At 39.1% G+C, this 20586-nt stretch overlaps 2 protein-coding genes across 3 annotated transcripts; both read left to right on the top strand.

Moving 5' to 3' along the window:
• The first annotated feature begins 2368 nt into the window (after positions 1-2368).
• etsrp (ETS1-related protein) lies at positions 2369-9752 on the top strand. 2 transcript variants are annotated; one of them, XM_077599021.1, is made up of 7 exons: positions 2369-2943; positions 3033-3114; positions 5724-5819; positions 5902-5976; positions 6797-7147; positions 7229-7347; positions 8626-9752. In XM_077599021.1, exons 1-7 carry the CDS (start codon positions 2743-2745, stop codon positions 8887-8889), a joined length of 1188 nt encoding a protein of 395 aa, XP_077455147.1. In that variant the 5' UTR covers positions 2369-2742; the 3' UTR covers positions 8890-9752. The 2 variants fall into 2 exon arrangements, with proteins under 2 accessions (XP_077455147.1, XP_077455146.1); XM_077599020.1 differs by having other exon boundaries at positions 5691-5819.
• A 268-nt stretch (positions 9753-10020) lies between these two features.
• LOC144072652 (uncharacterized) lies at positions 10021-20542 on the top strand. The gene is made up of 12 exons (XM_077597806.1): positions 10021-11667; positions 12476-12520; positions 12635-12673; positions 14039-14092; positions 14281-14379; positions 14794-14847; positions 15052-15243; positions 17851-17904; positions 18200-18253; positions 19026-19070; positions 19184-19228; positions 19350-20542. Exons 1-12 carry the CDS (start codon positions 11433-11435, stop codon positions 19616-19618), a joined length of 1185 nt encoding a protein of 394 aa, XP_077453932.1. The 5' UTR covers positions 10021-11432; the 3' UTR covers positions 19619-20542.
• The last annotated feature ends 44 nt before the right edge of the window (positions 20543-20586 follow it).

Below are 20586 nucleotides of genomic sequence, written 5' to 3'. Positions count from 1 at the left end.
AAGGAGAAAAGGAAAAAAGGCATTAGCTGCCATGACGGTGATAGACGTCCAATTTATTTTGACTAGAAGGAGTTGAATGAACGTTTTATTTTTATTTTTAATTCAAACCTCAGTCCAAAAAATGGCAGCCAATTAGTTAGAAAAAGTCATTCATTAATCATGACTTTTTAAACCAAAAAAACTAAAATTTCTATTTATTACATTGTTTTAATGCAAAAAACATTTTACTTTAATCAAATTGGCCAGGATAACTTTGTCTTACCACTCAAATGCCTGGAACTAAACAAAAAAAATCTATAAAAGTTATTTTTAAAGTTAACCCATTGACTGCCATTAATAGCCATAAACTTTCCTAGCAGCCATCCTTGAAAAGACGCCATTTTGGGAACAAAACAACAAAGATTGTCATCCCCGGCGGAATTTCTGGCCGCATATCAAAGGCCGCAAGTGACTGGTCGCCGCGGCGAAATCCATTTTTTTTTTGCCTGTTCCCAGAATAGCCCACTTGAATGTTTGCGTGCACGCGTGTTGATTTCCCAGGTGATGCCTCGCGTTTGTCCATCTCGCCTTTCCTGTCCGACACAATGAAGGAAATTCCCCGGCAACTTTTTTTTTTTCTCTTCGGTCCGTTGACTCACTTTAGCACGGCGATCCTGAAGGACACTAAATTAAAAATCACATCCCAAGATACTCCCTCACCAAATTATATTCAATATACATCCCTTTAATTAAGTTCCATTGGTTATTTTTCATAAGCAACATCAATTAAAGAAAAAAAAATCACATCCCTTTTGATTTTTTTTCTTTAATTCTCATTTTTTTGGACATCTATTGTTGTCAATGAGCGAGAATAAAGAGTTCATTTCACGTCATTTTCTATTTTAGGCTGCTCCCAGGTCACTTCTGGTAAATTTTGTATCATTTGCTATTTGATTTCTTCTTCGTTTGTCACTTCCTGTTTATTTTTGGCCATTTCCGGTTCAACTCGAAAAAATATCTTCGTTTAAAGTATTTTAAATCTCTAATCCATGCTAATTATCGTGCTACAGACTGTTATATGTTAACTACCGTCTTATTTGTTTTAATAATTAGCTGTTTTAAACTCTTATTTCTTTTTCGTTAGTGCACTGCATTTAAACTTTCTTTTTCGTTTATATACTGCATTTAAACTCTCCTTTTCCTTTGTGTACTGCATTTCTTTTTAACCCCGCGTTTCATCAATAAAAAGTGCATTTTTAAATAAAAAGAAATGCTTTTATCGTCATTATACAAGTATAATGACATTTAAAGCATTCACTACGAAGTGCACAAATAAATCAATAACGAAGTAGTCAGCCAAGCTCAAGCGGTGTGTACTGGGGCTCCCCCTGCTGGACGGGCGTATATTATACCAGGGGAGTGGTGATAAATCGTCGCCGTAACATTAAGCCGAAGTAACCCCCCCACACACACACAAACACACACATATACACACACGTATACACACTCCCCCAAATGACGAGCTCACGACTCAGCGACAAGCACGATTTCACCCACTTTTCCAGATGGAGTGTGTTTTGGGAGGGACTTTTTGTTTGTTTACACAAGGGCCCAAGCGGACCCGAGCAGGCGGGCTGGGCAGTTCGGCAGGCCTTATCTGCGGCGGCCACTCACGCTGAGATTTCAAGACTTTTTTTTTTTCCTTCTTTTTTCTTCATCTTGTTTAGACGCGTGTGTCTGTTACGCTCCATTGTTTCAGACAAATGCCTCTTAAAGAGACATACACACACACACACACGCACACGCACTTCCCTTTGTCTTGCACTTCATTAAAAGCCAGCTCAGATTTTTAAAAGGCTGCGATTTATATCTTCTTATCTCGGAGTTTTTTTACGATGTTTTTAAAAAAATGGCACACACAAACACACACAGCCATAAATAATAATATTAAAAAAATAAGATTACGATATATCAGAAATTAGTGATATATGTTATGGGAATGCAATCAATAAGCGGGTTCATAGGAAAATGTTAGGCTTTTCGTGAAATGAAAAAAAAAGATCGCTGCCAGTCCCCCAGTCAAAACGGATTGGACGTCTATTGCCGTCCAAGCCAGCCAATCAATTAGTAATGTTGACTAAATGACATTTTTTTAAAAATCATGTTCTTTTTTTAACAAATTTAAGCCAATGAGGGTAATTACATTTAATCAACTTGTTTTAATGCAATTATAACAATGCATTAAACAATTAAAATAGCAAAACTATTGTATTTAAGGCAGAATGTAAATGTAAACGTAATTTTAAAAACAATAAGTGCACAATCATTCACTATCTTTGATGTTGATAGACGTCCAACCTATTTTTCCATTTTGGAATTAAAAAAAAATACATTAAATTAATTAAATTAAATGAATACAGAATTAGATAAATGAATAAAAGTGCCATTTAAGCTTTTTGTTTCAGTATTTCTTTCAAGAAGTTAATTTTACTATTTTATGTATATTTAATGATTCATTATTTCATTGGACATTCACTTTTCAGTTTTTATTTGTATTCATTTCCACTCTAAATTCTTTTCATTTTTTTAAAAGTCCCTCATCAAATTGACAAAAAAATGAAATGACTCCATCCCAAAATATGATTTTTTTTTACACATTCCTTTATACTACGTTCTTGCGCCATCTAAATTTAAACCTTTGCAAAAAAAAGTGTCCCCTTCAAAATAAATCTTTTCATTATACTCCTCACCATCAAAGTAGCCATGAATGAAAGTTTTGGTGGTCTATCGGTGGGGGTCTGTGACGTCACTCCATGTGCTGGTCACGACTCTGCTGGCCACGCCCACCTCGTCCGGTTGGCTCTTATAACGGAGAAGCCTTCACTTGCCTTTTCCCATTTCACAACTGGTCACCTAACAAACATGTACTGGGACTCCACCATCAAGCCGGAAACCAAAATTAAGGTATGACGTCACCTCAAAGCCCTTTTCATACTCAAAAAAATAATAATAATAATAATAATAATCCTAATCAGAACACTCCTCCCTCACAGATGGAAGTATGCCAAAGTGGCTTCTACTCGGAGGACTTTAGGACCCAGGAGGTCCCGGCAGGTTTCGACTTTCCTTCTTTTGGTGAGTTTCTCCTTTTTTTGATTTTGGATGCTTTTTTTTTTACTTGTTGTCTGCCATTGACGGCGACGGACGTCCATTTGAATCGCATTGAACTCGGGGAGGGATTTTTGGTGGACGTGGGCTACTTCCTGGCAGCTTTGAAAGACGCAGGAAATAGTTTTGTCGTCATCATCACATCTGTCAGAGCTTTTTGGGGCCCGCCAGGCCTTGACACGCATGTTTGTTGGCGTTTGAATCGGGGTGGTCAAGTTAAAGATACCCTCCCCTCGCTAATCCTTTCCTCCAGACTTCCTCCTCCAACAGATTTAGAGCGTAGCCCCCCAATCTCCTCCCCACCCTCGATCTCCTCCCCTCCATGGCGACGCTGTCACCCTCCCTCCACCGGTGTTTCCTCCGCGCTTCCTCCTTCGTTTCCTCCATCCATTCAGCTTTGAAAAAAAATGTAGTGCAGTCTATGCTGATTGGACGGTAAACAAGGCCAAACATGCCAATTGTAGCAAGTTGTATCGTTTTGCTAACTACCACAGCACATAAATCTAAGCGAGTGATGCGCCAAGTTTGAGTCGTTTTTTAAATGAATGGGAAAAAAATGGGGGAAAAAATTCAAAATTAGAAGGAACATATGTAGCGTTGATACTTTGGCAGAAATATGAAAAATATAATTTTTATAACTACCACAGCACATCGTCGGCTAAATCTCAGCTAGTGATGCGCCAAGTTTGAGTACTTTTTAAATGAATGGGAAAAAAAAAATAGGAAAAAAATGGGAAAAAATGGGGAAAAAATGGGAAAAAATGGAAAAAAAGGGGAAAAAATTGGGAAAAAAATCAAAATTAGAAGGAACATATGTAGCGTTGATACTTTGGCAGAAATATGAAAAATATATTTTTAAAAAATATATAAAGCTAGCAAATTATCGTTTTGCTAACTACCACAGCACATCGTCGGCTAAATCTCAGCTAGTGATGCGCCAAGTTTGGGTACTTTTTAAATGAATGGGTAAAAAAATGGGAAAAAATTCAAAATTAGAAGGAACATAAGTAGCATTGATACTGGCATAAATATGCTAATAATATATATATATATATATATTTTTTTAAATATAAAGCTAGCAAATTGTCGTCTTGTTTGTGGACCAAACATGCCAATTGTAGCAAGTTGTATCGTTTTGCTAACTACCACAGCACATCGTCGGCTAAATCTCAGCTAGTGATGCGCCGAGTTTGAGTACTTTTTAAATGAATGGGAAAAAAATGGGGGGGAAAAAAATGAAAAAAAAAATCAAAATTCGAAGGAACATAAGTAGTAGCGTTGATACTTTGGCAGAAATATGATTTTTTTTTTCATGTATAAAGCTAGCAAATTATCGTTTTGTTTGTGGTCGGAACTTTTAAGAGTTTAGTTCGCCTTCATCCATTCATCTTTAAAAAAAAGAAAAAGAAACGTCTATGCTGATTGGATGGTAAACATGGCCAAACTTAGCAATTGTAGCAACTTGTATCGTTTTGCTAACTACCACAGCACATAAGCAGCTAAATCTCAGCTAGTGATGCGTCAAGATTGAGTATTTTTTAACTTGGGTTGGACGTCCATTGCCGTCAAATGAGCGTTTTGCTATAAATATCAATCTAAATAGTCACATGGCAAAGATTGTACACTTTTTTTTCATTAATTGATTTGGAAAAAAAAACAAAAGCAACATAGTAGTGTCGATATTTTTATGCAAATATGAAACTAATAACTTCTCTTGTTTGTGGTTTTAATTTTTTTTAACTATACTCGGATTGGACGTCTATTACCGTCAATGAGTGTTTTGCATGTACAGTCTCTTTTTTTTTGCTAACTAGCATAACACATTCATCTTATACTTTTTTTTCATCATGGCGCTGCCATTGTTTTGCTTTCATTAAAAAAAAAATAGGAGAAAGGTTATGAGCAGATCGTCAACTAACGAAACAATGTTGCTTTGCTGCCCTCTGTTGGTCATTGCAGGTCATTATTCGTGCCCAAATAACAACAAAACGTTTCATATTCGCAGTATGGTTGGTTTACTTAAAAAAAAGTTAATAAGCAAGGTGGATTTATGGAGTCAGTCTGCTAAAGAAATATGGGATAAAATCTTAATTTAGGAATAAATTAATATTCTGATGACACTTTCCCGAGCGCCTAAAATAGAAACAGAAACAAAAACGCATATAAAAAGAAGCAGTCGTCAACTAGTAACATTTCTTTTTTTAAAGTGCGTTTTACGAAAAAAAAACTAATAAATGAGTCAATGGCAACCACGGAATTTTAACTTAATATGGAAAACAATTTTCAATGAACTAATCCCTCCACCATATTGCTCTTTTTCTCTTATTAAACTTTCCCCTTTATCATTTATTTCGGGTGTAATTTCACTCCCAACCGCGAGAGGGCAGTCGTGCTTAGCCAAAAAGAATGAAAACCCAGCTCATCCTATTTTTTTCACAGTACTGAACGTCTCTCCTTTTTTTACTTCTACAGAACATTACTTTCATATTTGAAAAAAATAGATTAATATGTAGAAAATACATAATTTTCTCTAATATCTCCAGACTACCCTGGTGAAGATGTGTCTTTTGTGTTAGACAGCAGCAAGGCGTCCACGCAGCCACCGCCGCCACCGCTGCCGCCGCCGCCGCCCCAATATCCGCTGGACAACTGCTACGGCGAGCCGCCCAAAGGTCAAAGGCCAACAAATTTTTAATATTTTGAAGCAAGGGCAAAAAAAATATGAATTTAATGTTTGTTTTTGTGTGTCCACAGTTAATGTCAGTGACATGGGCCTCTTCAACTTGGACTCCTTTCAAGAGTTTAGCTGGTGGACTTCCTATCCACAAGGTGACTTTTATGGAAAAATGTAACAATAACAATAACTTGGAATAGAAAAAAAATGGAGAGTACAAAATATTGATGTTATTTTTTAAATTTTTGCCTTGTGAAGACAAACTGCTTTTTGATAGCAAAGAAAAACCTGCTATTGGAAAACAGCGCATTCAAATTTGCAATAACAAATATTAAAAATGTTATTTTAAAATATTGATTCCTCCTAAACAATTATGAAAATAATATCCATGTTGTCTTTTTTTTTTTACCACAAATAAAATATGACATTAATTTTACCTTAAAATATTAATTCATCTTCCGTGCAGGGTTTTGGGGGTGATGGAGCCCATTAAAAATGAATTAAATATTTCATTTTGTTTTTTAAAAACAAAATTAACTTTAAAAAAAAGACAAAAAAATTAAAAGTATTTGTCACTTTTTTAAAATGTATTTTCATAACAAACTTCTTTTAAAAAATTAATTTTAAAATTTTCATGAATTTTTATTGAACATAATATTTAATTTTTTAATTGATTATGTATGTCGTAGAATATTATAAAGTCTGATTTATATGATTAATAGTAAAAGTAATCATTCCGTTATTTTATACTTTTTCTTTTTTAAAGAACCATTAACAAAGATAGCAAGCAGCGGCTCCAGAGCCACACCTGGCTCTCTAAATCCTTCTGCCGTGAATTCAAAGTTCATCACTAGATGGACGCCCAATACTTCTGGAGTGGGAGGGTTGGCACGGAAGAAAAAGCCGTCCCCAAAAAAAACAAAACCCCCAAAAGTGACCCGGAGCTATTTTGCTAAATTTCTTTGCTTTCCCTAGACGCCCTGATGCTGGAGCAGCCACAAGGGGGCGTCTACCAGGAGGCGGGACCCCCACAAAGCTACGTGAACCTGGCCCCCCAAAGCGATAGCTTCAGCCCGGCGGCGGAGACCCCTCACGGAGCTTTCGCGGGCGAGTCCGAAAGCGGCTTCTCGCGTCTCTACCCGGAATCGGACCCCCACGGGCCAGGTTTCTGGTCCGAGTGCCCGGCGGCCGGCTCGGACGGACGAGCGCCCGCCCCCGGCGGCGGCCCCCGGCCGTCGGACCGCTACTACCCGCGGGTGACCAAGCGCAAAAACCCGCCGCGGCACGAGCGGGACGGCCACGCGGCCGCCATGTCGGCTTATCCCGGTGGGCCATCGCCTGACTTGTCCCCCCCCCAAAAAAAATTGTCGAGAGTCGTCGGGGGTTAACCGTCCCTTTTTTGGTCAGGTTCCGGTCCCATCCAATTGTGGCAGTTCTTGCTGGAGCTTCTCCTGGACTCGGCCTGCCGCACTTTCATCTCCTGGACGGGGGACGGCTGGGAGTTCAAAATGTCCGACCCCACGGAGGTAAGGCTAAGGCACAGGTGTCAAAGTGGCGGCCCCTGGGGCCAAATCTGGCCCGCCGCATCATTTTGTGCGGCCCGGGAAAGTCAATCATGAGTGGCGACTTTCTGTTTTAGGATCAAATTCAAATCAAGAGTATAGATGTATATTAAATTTCCAGATTTTCCCCCTTTTAAATCGATAATTGTCATTTTTTTAATCCATTTTTTCTGTGTTTTTAGTTCAAAAATCATTTTGTAAAATCTAAAAAATATATTAAAAAAAAAGCTCAAATAAACATTGTTTTAGATCTATAAAAAAAGGAATATTCAGGGCTTTTAATCCATTTATAAAAAAATATCTAAATATTATATCTAAAATGGTCCGGCCCACATGAAACCGAGTTGACGTTAATGCGGCCCGCCAACCAATCCGAGTCTGACACCCTTGGGCTAAGGCTAATGCTAATGCTAGCTCTACTTCCAGAGCTTCTTTCACAACATTTATTCATAAGTAGAGGAGCGTTTCACGTTGAATTAGCGTCGTTGGTTCCACAATCTTAGTGATATAGTCCCTATATAAGTCCTTAAAATGAATCAATTTTTTTTTCGATAACTAGCTAAAAAAAAAAACATAGGCCAAGGGTGTCAGACTCAGGTTGGTTCGCAAGCCGCATTAACGTCAACTCGATTTCATGTGGGCCGGACCATTTTAGATATAATATTTAGATTTTTTTTAATAAATGGATTAAACGAGCTGGATTAAAATCCCTGAATATTCAGTTTTTTATAGATCTAAAACAATGTTTATTTTAGCTTTTTTTTTAAATATATTTTTAGATTTTACAAAATGATTTTTGAACTAAAAACACATAATAAATGGATTAAAAAATGACAATTATTGATTGAAAAGGGGGAAAATCAGGAAATGTAATATACATCTATACTCTTCATTTGAATTTGATCCTAAAACAGAAGATTCAAGATGTCCCCCGTAGTTGGCTGGGATGGGCTCCAGCACCCCCTTGACCCCCGCGAATCATATGATACGAATTGTCATCCACTGAATAATATTACTGCAATTCATAACCTGAAAAATTCGAAAAAATTAAGGTGCATATTTAGTTATGGCTTAGTTATGAAATTGTGCCAAATATTCCATTTGAATCCTATTTCCTAACCATCGGTCGATCTGATGACCGATTGGTCGGCGACGAGTCGATTAAACGTGGCGGTTCTGCTCATGCTAATCGATATTAGCCGATACATATTGAGATTTTTTTTCAATTTTCTTTGGGGGCAGGTGGCCAAACGATGGGGCCAGTGTAAGAACAAGCCCAAAATGAACTACGAAAAATTGAGCCGCGGTCTGCGCTACTACTACCACAAGAACATCATCCACAAAACGGCGGGCAAGCGCTACGTCTACCGTTTTGTCTGCGACATGCAAGGCATGCTGGGTAAGACGGCGCAGGAGGTGCTCAGCAGTCTGAACATTTTGCCCGCCAACGCCAACGCCACCGCCGAGTCGTCGGCATCCGACTACAACGGCGAGCGGTGGGCGTAAAAATTGTGGGAAAAAATGGAAAAGTACCTGAAAAGGGCAGTACTACGTGAGTTATATCGTGTTTTTGCACAATAAGCGACGATCGCGTTCAAATCGCCATGTCAAGTTCGAGGCCACGGTGACGGCGCAAGCGCCAAAAAAATGCAACGCCAAAAAATGCCATGCCAAAAAATGCAACGCCAACAAATGCAACTCCATCAAAAGTCTTTTTTTGACCAGTACGGTGAAAAAAAACTGAAAACAAAAAATATATATGAGTAATTAGGATTTTTTTTAAAGGAAAATGAACTTAAAAAATTCAAAATTTTAAGGAATGAGTGGTTAGCGCCTCACAGTTCTGTGGTCGGGGGTTCGATCCCATCTGAAAACAAAATATATATATGAGAATTATTTGGATTTAATTCACTTAAAATATTTCCAATTTTGAAGGAATGAGTGGTTAGTGCCTCGCAGTTCTGTGGTCGGGTGTTCGATCCCAGCTAAAATTAAAAAAAATAATTATGAGAGTTATTTGGATTTTTTAAAGGAAAATTCACTTTAAAAATTCAACATTTTAAGGAATGAGTGGTTAGCGGCTCGCAGTTCTGTGGTCAGGGGTTCGATCCCAGCTGAAAAACAAAAATTATGAGTAATTTGGATTTTTTAAGGAAAATTCACTTTAAAAAAATCCAATTTTGAAGGAATGAGTGGTTAGTGCCTCGCAGTTCTGTGGTCGGGGGTTCGATCCCAGCTGGAAAAAAAATTATGAGTTATTTGGATTTTTTAAAGGAAAATTCACTTTAAAAAATTCAAATTTTGAAGGAATGAGTGGTTAGCGCCTCACAGTTCTGTGGTCGGGGGTTCGATCCCAGCTCGAATTTTTTTTTATGAGAGTTATTTGGATTTTTTAAGGAAAATTCACTTTAAAAATTCAACATTTTAAGGATTGAGTGGTTAGCGGCTCGCAGTTCTGTGGTCGGTGGTTCGATCCCAGCTGATTTTTTTTTTTAAAGAGAGGTATTTGGATTTTTTAAAGGAAAATTCACTTTAAAAATTCAAAATTTGAAGGAATGAGTGTTAGCACCTCACCGTTCTGTGGTCGGGGGTTCGATCCCAGCTGAAAAATAATTATGAGCGCTATTTGGATTTTTTAAGGAAAATTCACTTTAAAAAATCCAATTTTGAAGGAATGAGAGGTTAGCGCCTCGCAGTTCTGTGGTCGGGGGTTCGATCCCATCTGAAATTAATGAATGAAAGGAATACAAGTCACAATGATGCATAAACTATTTGGATTTTTTGTACAATATGTACTTTTTCATTTACTTTGATGAGACAAAATTGCCATTTTATGTGTTTAAAAAAAATACACACCAATAATTCATATCAAAATATACATTGGGACAAATTGTTGAATTTTTCACTCATGAAAAACAAAAAAAAGGGAATAAGTATAACCTTACATTAAAAACATTTTTTTAAATATAAAAAAGTGCCCCATTTTGCTATAAATCAAGATAATGACACGATTGTGTGGACATATGCTAATCGCAATAGCATCAACGCTAATATGATTGACAGTTGGCGTTTTTAAAGCCTTATTTAATCGACTCATTATTTTTTTTTTTTGATTATTCGGTCAAATTTGTTAAGCACGCTTTACTTATTCATTTTTAATTTGTGTTTACAGCACCTTTTCATTTTTTTTTTGTAGAAATGTATGGCCCTAATACTCAGTAGCATTTAGCCTTGTTTCTTTAGACCCAAATAATTTGTAAATAATGTTGATATGGTGGAGTTTTGTGCATCTATTATATTTTTATAAACTCAATACTCAGGTCTACCTCTGCTGTCTAACTACAATGGATAAACTAATGATTCTTATGTTTGTTTGATGTCAATAAAATGTCTATAAACAGACATTTATGTAAGTTTATAATGCCTACTAAGTCAATTGTTTCAACTTTTTTGTTGTTGTTGGTTAATGTGTTTGCTAAAACTCACTTTAGCTTCCGATAAATATGTTAAATAGGTTCAAGCCACCCAAAAATATAACATAATTCGTGCATTAAAGAGTTAAAAAGGCAATGTTATCTCTGGTCACGTGACCTTCGCTGTCGCCAAAAACAAGGTTTTATCGTTAATCAAACTACAGATACTTCATTTTACTCGTCACTTCTGCTTCGGGCCAATATTAAATAACAATTTAAACCATCCAAATTAATAAAACAAAATCCGTGTCGCTTTAATGACAAAAAAATAAGTTAATATCGACGACGCGACTAAAAGTGATCACCGTGTGGTGACGCGTTCACAGTAACTCGTAAATCTGTCAATCAACTTTTCCGTACAAGATTATGGACCGCGTTTTGCATCAAATTCTAGCGGATTCGTGCGACAAAGTAACTTTGTTAACAAATGCATCTAGTTTTATGTCCACTTTACGTAAACAAGTACGGTTTAATTTTTTATTTGCTGTTTCCGCGGGTAATAAATGCCCCTTAGTGTAAAGCGGAAAAACATTGGGTTTACGATTTCCACCTTTCGATTTCTTCAACGCTTGAGAGATGAACACCGAGTCGCTGATCGCAGTGTCCCTGGCCAATTTGTCCAAGTTGGATTTAGCTCGATTTCGTTTTTGGCTTAGCTACTCCTACAGAGTTCCGCAGAGCAAAGTGGAGAAGAAGGATTATATGGAGTTGGCCAACGTCTTGGTGAAACAATTCACCGAGGACGAAGCTCCTATCCTGACCTCCGATATTCTGAGGAGCATTATGTGCAACCAAGACGCCAAAAATCTTGGTAAATCGCCGCCGATTTCTGTTGAAATTGGTTTTTTTTTTAAGTCAAACTAATCGGATTTCGGAGTAATTCCATTTTTGGCCCTTTTTGAATTGAATTGAATTAAATTGAATGCTTTTATTGTCATTATAATGAGATTTAACGATGTATTATTTACATTTTTATTGTTTTATATATATATATATATATATATATAGTTTTCTTATGTTTTAACCCTTTCATTACGGAATGGGAAATCATTTTAAATAAAATTAATTATTTGAGGCATCAGTTAAAAAGTATTTAGAATTTTTTTAATGTAAAAAAGTATATTAAATAAATAAGAATAAAGAACAAGAGGAGTATTACAAAAATATAAATGTAAATTAGTGTTGCGATGTTGTTATGGGAAATTGGAAAAAAAATACATCATTTTAAATAAAATGAATATTTTGAAGTCTCCATAAAAAACTTTCATTAAAAAAAATACATATTAAAAAGTATGAGTAGTACAAAATATATAAAAACAAGAATAAATAAATGAATGATTTAATGCATTTATTATCAAAACAGTTGGTTTCTTAAATATGTAAAATGATGAAAAAAATTCGAATAAAATAAAAACATTTTTATAAGTAATTTTACAAAACTAGAAATAAATTAAAAGAAATCCATCAATTGGAGTTAAGTGTCTTCTCAGAATTTGCATTTTAACCCCCCGTTGAAATGAATTAGACGTCTATGACCGTCAAAATACGTTTTGGCTCTCAATGTCACTAACGAGCGCAACACCCACCGGGACTGAACCCCAAACTGTTTCCGTCTATAGATTCTCAGATTGCCCAGATGACCTCGAACGCATCGGACGGCCAAGGTGAGTCTCTGTCGTCTACCTTTTACTTTGAAAGGCCTCGCCTTCATAGTTCAGAGGACAACATGGCGCATTTTACAAGCTCCTTGATTAGATAAAAACACTTTCTGTTTCAAGGAGCGGGGCAACTTGGCAATAACCGAAAATCCTCCAACTGTAAGCACACACACACAAACACACACACACACACACACACACACACACACACACACGCACAAAGTATTTGTGGAACTGTGTAACATATTTTTTGCATGGGGATCTGGAAATGCTTACTCGATTACTTTTGCTTTGTAGTGTGTGAGTGTGTGTGAGTGTGTGTGAGTGTGTGTGAGTGTGTGTGAGTGTGTGAGTGTGTGTGAGTGTGTGAGTGTGTGAGTGTGTGAGTGTGTGAGTGTGTGTGAGTGTGTGAGTGTGTGTGAGTGTGTGTGAGTGTGTGTGAGTGTGTGTGAGTGTGTGTGAGTGTGTGTGAGTGTGTGTGAGTGTGTGTGTGTGTGTGAGTGTGTGTGTGAGTGTGAGTGTGTGTGTGAGTGTGTGTGTGTGAGTATGTGTGAGTGTGGATGTTTTGGTTTAATCTATTTTTTTTGTTTGGTTTGCTTTGCTTTGCTTTGTTTTGTTTTGTTTTGTTCAAATTCAAATGATAGTTATAGATGTATATTAAATTAATCCTGATTTTCCCCCTTTTAAATCAATAATTGTCATTTTAAATCAGTTTTTTTAGTTCAAAATTCATTTTGTAAAATCTAAAAATATATAAAAAAGGCTAAAATAATGTGAAGATGTGTGTTTTCATATTTAAGCATCTAACCCACGTGTCAAAGTGCTGGCCTGGGGGCCAAATCTAGGCCCACCGCATCATTTTGTGTGGCCCGGGAAAGTCAATCATGAGTGCTGACTTTCTGTTTTAAGATCAAATTAAAATGATGAAATTTCCTGATTTTCCCCCTTTTAAATCAATCATTGTCATTTTTTAATCCATTTTTTCTATGTTTTTAGTTCAGAAATCATTTTGTAAAATCTAAAAATATATTTAAAAAAAGCACAAATAAACATTGTTTTAGATCTATAAAAAACTGAATATTCAGGGCTTTTAATCCAGTTCTTTTACTCCATTTATAAATAAAAACAAATCTAAATATTATATCTAAAATGGTCCGTCCCACATGAAATTGAGTTGACGTTAACGCGGCCCGCGAACCAACCCGAGTCTGACACCCCTGTCATTTTCCGTCACCATACATCCTAAAACCTCCTAAACTACGATTTGGCTTCTTTAAACGGCAGGTCGTGCGACCGAGCGGCGACCGGTCCGGGAAGAATGGAAAGATGGAATAGACATTTTTAGTAAAAAAACAACAACTTTGTTCCCGTAGTGTCACTTTTCCGACTGTAAATCGATGCCGTTTAGCGTTCTTGATGCTAAAGTTGACAAAAATATGATGAAAATATGGAGTCAGTGGACACGTTTGAATCCCGTTGGGAAGCCGGAAGCGACTTTAATCCAAGTGTTGTTGTTTCCATCAGCGATCATTAAGCGGTTGAAGACCGGGAGTCAGAAAATCAAAAACGTCTTTGAAGGTAAACCCTGCGTTTCAACTGTTGACCGTCAAATATGATTTTTGTTCAACTCATTTGAAAAAGTGGGAAAGTATCACGGCTATTAACACACCGCCCATCACAATCCGGTGGCTGAGTGGTTAGCCGTTAGCGCGTCATTTTCCCTCACAATACATCCTAAACTACGTTTTGGCTTCTTTAAACGACAGGTCGTGCGAGCGAGCGGCGACCGCGCCGGGCCACTGTCAAACCGATAGTCTGGGGACAAAATACAAGGACGGACGCTTCCGCGGTGGAAGAAGAAAAAGGTAAAATACACATTTTTCCTATTTTTCACCACCCTCGACACCCCTGAAAACCTTTTCAATCCGATTGTTGGGACAGTACATCGCTTAAATGTTGTCCCGTTTTGTTGGGGTTGGTTTGGTGGATGGCTGTGTTTTCCTTGTGTGTCCTGTCCGCCTGATTGTTCATGATGGTCACCTGATGAGTCCCTCCTGGCTTCCCTTCCCTTGTGTGACCCAGGTGTTTGTGATTGTCATCAACCACCGTCTGTATATTTAAACCCCGTGTCTGGGTGGGAGTATTCCGCAGGTGACACTCGTAAACAATTACGCGGACAAGACGCACAAGGAAAACGCACCCATCCTTCAAGCCCAACAAAACGTGCCAAACGTACAGTGCTTCCATTTCCAATTTTTTATTTTTATTTTTTTCCGCAGATGCCCAAATTGCTCCAATTGATGAAAAGCCATTGAATGAAACTCCTGACCAACGTGAGTATTTTTCCTTTCCGTTACTTTTCGATTCCGTTACAATCGAGTCCAGCGATCCGGCGACCACTAGAGTAGCGGCGAGAAAGAAAATAGAAGCGTTGGTGCTTTGACGGCGGGAAAACAGAAAGGAGCGCGAGGGTGGTGGCGGGTGCTGGAGCCTATCCCACCTGAATTTTGCTAAATATCATTTTGTTCTTGGCAAAGCATGTCCCGCAGTTGACCAGGGACCAGTCCAGGATGCACCGGGCCTATTGCCCGGGGTCAGCTGCGATGGACGCGAGTCCCCTGAGAAACCCCCGGAGATGAGCAGCAACGAAAACACAGGCAAAGACGATTGCACGATGGCAAAACACCCAACTCAGGAGATTACCCACGAAAAAGAGAAACCTGTCGACGGTAATGAACGCATTGGATGGATATTTCACCCAACGTGACATCATTTTAAGTTGTTATGTTGTCTGTTTACGTGCTTGTTTACGTTTGTTTTCTGAGCTGCCTAACGATCCTTGCGCGTCTTTTTCATTTTAATGGCTTAATCAATAGACTTCTTTTTTTTAGTCTGTTTTGCAAACAAAATTGGTATATGATAGGTTCACCAATCTCCAGATACACCTTAAGATAAGAAAGACATTGACGCATTTCTTCCAAGAGAGAATCGATCTAATAATAATAATCTTATCCAATCCGTAATATCCTGATAGTCATCAACATGACCCACGCCAAAGCATATTTCCCCCGCTCAGGACAAACAGGGAATGTCTTTTGTGCACTTGAAAAACACTCCATGTTTTTTCAGTCCTAGGGAAACTATGCCTATTATAAACCAATTATTTTATCTAAACCAGCCAGTTACAATTTACCTAATAATTTGGACGAATGCCACTTTTGCATTTTTTTATTTCATGTTTGATATCATTAACAACCAAATAATTCTTAATTCTTCAGATCTAATTTGCAAATCACCTCACAATGATTACTTAAGATAAGAGCTAATTTCTGTAGTTGATCAATTGTGATAACCTACAATAAAAACCTACAATAATTAAATTAGAGAAACCAACCTTCTACCAGGCATTTCCTAATTACAAATTTCAATGTTAATAAAGGACCCACAAATTTTCACCCATATGCCATAATATGGTACATTTTCTCATCCCTTTTTCTTTAACCAGCCAATTTTTTATGTTAAAGTATTTCGAACAAACCAACCATTCAAAAACAGTATTAATATTCTCTTGTCCTCCAAAAGCTAGTTTTCTTTAATTAAGAGCCAAATCCAACTCCTGACAAACGTGAGTTTTTTTCCTTTCCGTTACTTTTCGATTCCGTTACAATCGAGTCCAGCGATCCGGCGACCGACAGAGTAGCGGCAAGAAAAAAAATGGAAGCGTGGGTACTTTGATGGCGGGAAAACAGAAAGGAGCGCGAGGGTGGTGGGCGATGCTGGTGCCTATCCCACCTGAATTTTGCTAAATATCATTTTGTTCTTGGCAAAGCATGCCCCGCAGTTGACCAGGGACCAGTCCAGGATTCACCGCGCCTATTGCCCGGGGTCAGCTGCGATGGACGCGAGTCCCCTGAGAAACCCCCGGAGATGAGCAGCAACGAAAACACAGGCAAAGACGATTGCACGGCGGCAAAACACCCAACTCAGGAGATTACCCACGAAAAAGAGAAACCTGTCGATGGTAATGAACGCGTTGGGTGGATATTTCACCCAACGTAACATCATTTTAAGTTGTTATGTTGTGTGTTTACGTGCTTGTTTACGTTTGTTTTCTGAGCTGCCAAACGTTTGCCAAATGGAAAACGATCCTTGCGCGTCTTTTTCATTTTAATGGCTTAATAGATTTCTTCTTTTTTTAGTCTGTCTTGCAAACTATATTGGTATAGTTTTATCATTTTTAAAGAGTATAGCGGGTAATATTGAGAACTTTGGATCAGGTTAGGGCAGGGGTGGGCAAACTTTTTGACTTGCGGGCCAGAATGGATACTAAAATTTGACAGAGGGGCCAGGCCAGGAGCATTTGGACACGCAATGTAATTTATCCAACCTGGGGATTGAAATATAAGAAAAAAGACACAATTGAAGGTGAAAATTTAATTTCAAATTTACTTTCAACATTAAGAACATATTATTATTCAAGAAAAGAAAGCAGTCTTTAAATTGAGAGTGATGAGCGGCATGTTAATTAAGCTACTGTACTGCTGCTGTGCGTACATGTGCAAGTTGCTATTTTTAACACAGTAGAGAAACACATTTCAGTGGGAACCGTGTTGTTCTCCCTTTTTTGCCAGTGCGTCAAAATCTGGAGTTAGTGCGCCATCTATTGGGTAAACGAGAGTATTGCATGGGAAAGGGAATGAGGTCATTGACTTTTACTAGAATTTGGACAACGTCGGCGGGCCGGATTAAAAAGCCTAACGGGCCGGATATGGCCCGTGGGCCGCAGTTTGCCCATGACTGGGTTAGGGCATTTAGAAATGAGATTCTACTTACCAAAAATTCTACTTCCAAAAAAAATTTCAATCAACATGAATATACGTGCAAGAAAAAAACCCATCCCCAATTGTCCTTTGCAGTCGTCTCCGCAGTACCGAAAAGGACAACCGAAGATTGCAATGTCAGCGACAGCCAAACGAACTCGGACAGCGACAGTTGCATGTTCTCCTGTTCTCCACATGCCAAAATCCTGCATGCTAGGCTAGCTGGCTAACACTCTAAATTGCCCTAGGTATGGGTGTGAGTGTGCATGATTCGGGGTGTCCCCCGCCTGTGGCCTAGAGACAGCTGGGATAGGCTCCAACACCCCCCGCGACCCCTGTGAGGATAATCGGTTCCAAAAATGAATGACTGTAACATCTATGTTTTAAGTCACTGTTACCACACCGCATATTTTTTTTAAATTTAAATAATTATGAATGAATTCAAACTAAAGCACACATTAAAAAAGGGGGCGCTCTGCTTGATTGTCAGATTTTTTTTAACATTTTTTTTTTCAGATGCCGCACTTCCTCGAATCTACAAATTGTTATTGAATGCATTTCCCAAGAAAAGTGAGTTGTTTCCTATCTATTTCATTTTAATGGCTTTTTGGGAGTGAAGGGGTGCAAAACAACATCCTAAACTACAATTTGGCTTCTTTAAAAAGCACACCGTGTGATTGTCATCAACCACCGTCTGTATATTTAAACCCCGTGTCTGGGTGGGAGTATTCTGCAGGTGACACTCGTAAACAATTACGCGGACAAGACGCACAAGGAAAATGCACCCATCCTTCAAGCCCAACAAAACGTGACAAACGTACAGTGCTTCCATTTCCAATTTTTTAATTTAATTTTTTTTTCGCAGATGCCCAAATTGCTCCAATCGACGAAAAGCCATTGAATGAAACTCCTGACCAACGTGAGTACTCTTTTAAAGTCTGTTTTGCAAATCCCACCTGAATTTTGCAAAATATAATTTTGTTCTGGCAAAGCATGTCCCGCTAAGTCCAATCCATTTTAAACCCCCGTTGAAATGAATTGGACCGTGACCGGATGGTTCACCGAATGGACGTTTGGCCGAACGGACGTTTGGCCGACGGACAGTTCGCCGAATGGACGTTTCGCCGACCGTCCGGTTGGCCGAACAGACGTTTCGCCGGAACGGGATTCGCGCGCTCGCCCCGCCCCCGGATCGTGTGTGTACAAGTTTTTCAACCTTGGCCCGCGGGCCATATACGGCCCGTTAAGATTTTTAATCCGGCCCGCCGCCGGCGTTGTCCAAATTATAGTAAAAATCAATGATTAATTTCCCTTTGCCGCTCATCACTTTCAATTTATTAGTCTACCGTCAATGGCAGCCCGGGAATAAGCACTCTTGGACGGGCAGATGTAGCAGAACCGAGCCGTAAGATGACAGCAATCGGGTCAAATCCAGCCTAAAACAGCATTTAAGAACCTTCCTGGACCTGGTATGTTCGGCTAAACGTTCATTCGGCGGAACGGCCGTTCGGCGAAACGTCCGTACGGCGAAACGTCCATTCGGCGACCTGTCCGTCGGCCAAACGTCCGTCGGCGAATCATGCGAGTACCGAATTGGACGTCTATGACCGTCAAAAGACGTTTTGCTTCTCAATGTCACTAACGAGCGCAACACCCACCCGGACTGAACCCCAAACTGTTTCCGTCTATAGATTCTCAGATTACCCAGATGACCTCGAACGCATCGGACGGCCAAGGTGAGTCTCTGTCGTCTACCTTTTACTTGGAAAGGCCTCGCCTTCATAGTTCAGAGTACAACATGGCACATTTTACAAGCTCCTTGATAAGAAAAAACACTTTCTCTTTCCAGGGGTGGGGCAACTTGGATTTGCCAATGCCCGAAAATCCTCCAACTGTAAGCACACACACACACACACACACACACACAAAGTATTTATGGAATTCTGTAACAAAAACTGTACGTGTTTGTATAGATTTTTTTCTGGTTTTATTTTTTGACAATGGTCCGTCCGCAGCGTCCGGGAAGCACTTTGTGGACAAGCACAGATTGCAGCTGATCCAGCGCGCGACCAACATCGATCCCATTCTGGACGCGCTGCTGGACCAGGAAGTCCTCCTGGAAGAAACCTACGAAGAGATCAGCCAGACGGCGGGCAACCAGAACAAGATGAGGAAGATCTACCAGTTGGCTCTGAAATCGGGCGACACCGCCAAGGACGTCTTCATGGAACTCCTACGCGAAAAAGAGCCGTACCTGGTCAAAGACCTCCTCAAAGACCCCTAGGAGGTTTTGTAGTCACTGCCCCTTTCCCCCTGAATCAAAGATCATCCCACGTCCCGAGAAAATGGCGTTCAGTCCGAACATGGAACCTGGTCAATGCCAGTATAAACTAGTTTTTAAATTTCTCTTTCCTCCCTTAGTTCGTTTAAAAAAAAAGTGTAAAAATCCCTTTACAAATTGTGAAAAAAATATTTTTAATCAATTTCTTCCTGGTTTCATTCAAACACATTTTAGTTTTGTTTCAAAGCGTTCCACTTACAAAAACTTGTTCCGCTAATCATTGGTTACGACGCAATCACGCTACGCAGCCAGTCACGACATTGACTGTATTTGCGCACGACGCTAAAGCTAACTCAGCTAACGTGAATGTCTAACGTCGACGTTTAAGTTTAGGTTTTGAAGAATATGACATATTTTACTCATTCGTTTTATTGTAGCTGTTTCATTTTGATATATTACCACTGTAGGATTAAAACTCTTGTTCTTAACTCGATTACAATGAACAAAGGCTCTCTGTCTGAGATTCTTCCTTGAGGTTGATTTCACACTGATAAGAAGACAGATGGTGTGGGCTCCAAAGGACAGCAGAGACAAGGCGCTAGACAGATGATGTGGACTTCAAAGGACAGCGGAGACAGGGACCTAGAAAATGTGGATTCCAGGGCCAGCAGTTACGGAGACAAATGTACAGTGGAAATTCCCAGGGGGGATACCCCTCAAGACCGTCGTGGACCAGTCCGCATCTCATTAGAATCAGCGAATGAATATTCATTTTTGTATTACTATAACTGGGCAAACTCAGGTTTGGACTTTTGTCTTTTCTCATCCTCAACTGTGCACGGCGACGCTCAGCTGGTTTATATTTGGGAGGGGGACCCGGAGCTCTGTAAGGATCAATTTATCAGGAATAAATCATCTGTGGATTAACTCGCTCTACCCTGGTCTGTCTCCCCCGATGCTGAACACGCACA

This window comes from Stigmatopora argus, chromosome 4, assembly GCF_051989625.1.
Source record: "Stigmatopora argus isolate UIUO_Sarg chromosome 4, RoL_Sarg_1.0, whole genome shotgun sequence".
Lineage (NCBI taxonomy): Eukaryota > Metazoa > Chordata > Actinopteri > Syngnathiformes > Syngnathidae > Stigmatopora > Stigmatopora argus.
Note: the sequence above shows the minus strand (reverse complement) of the source record. Positions and strands in the feature narration are given on the sequence as shown.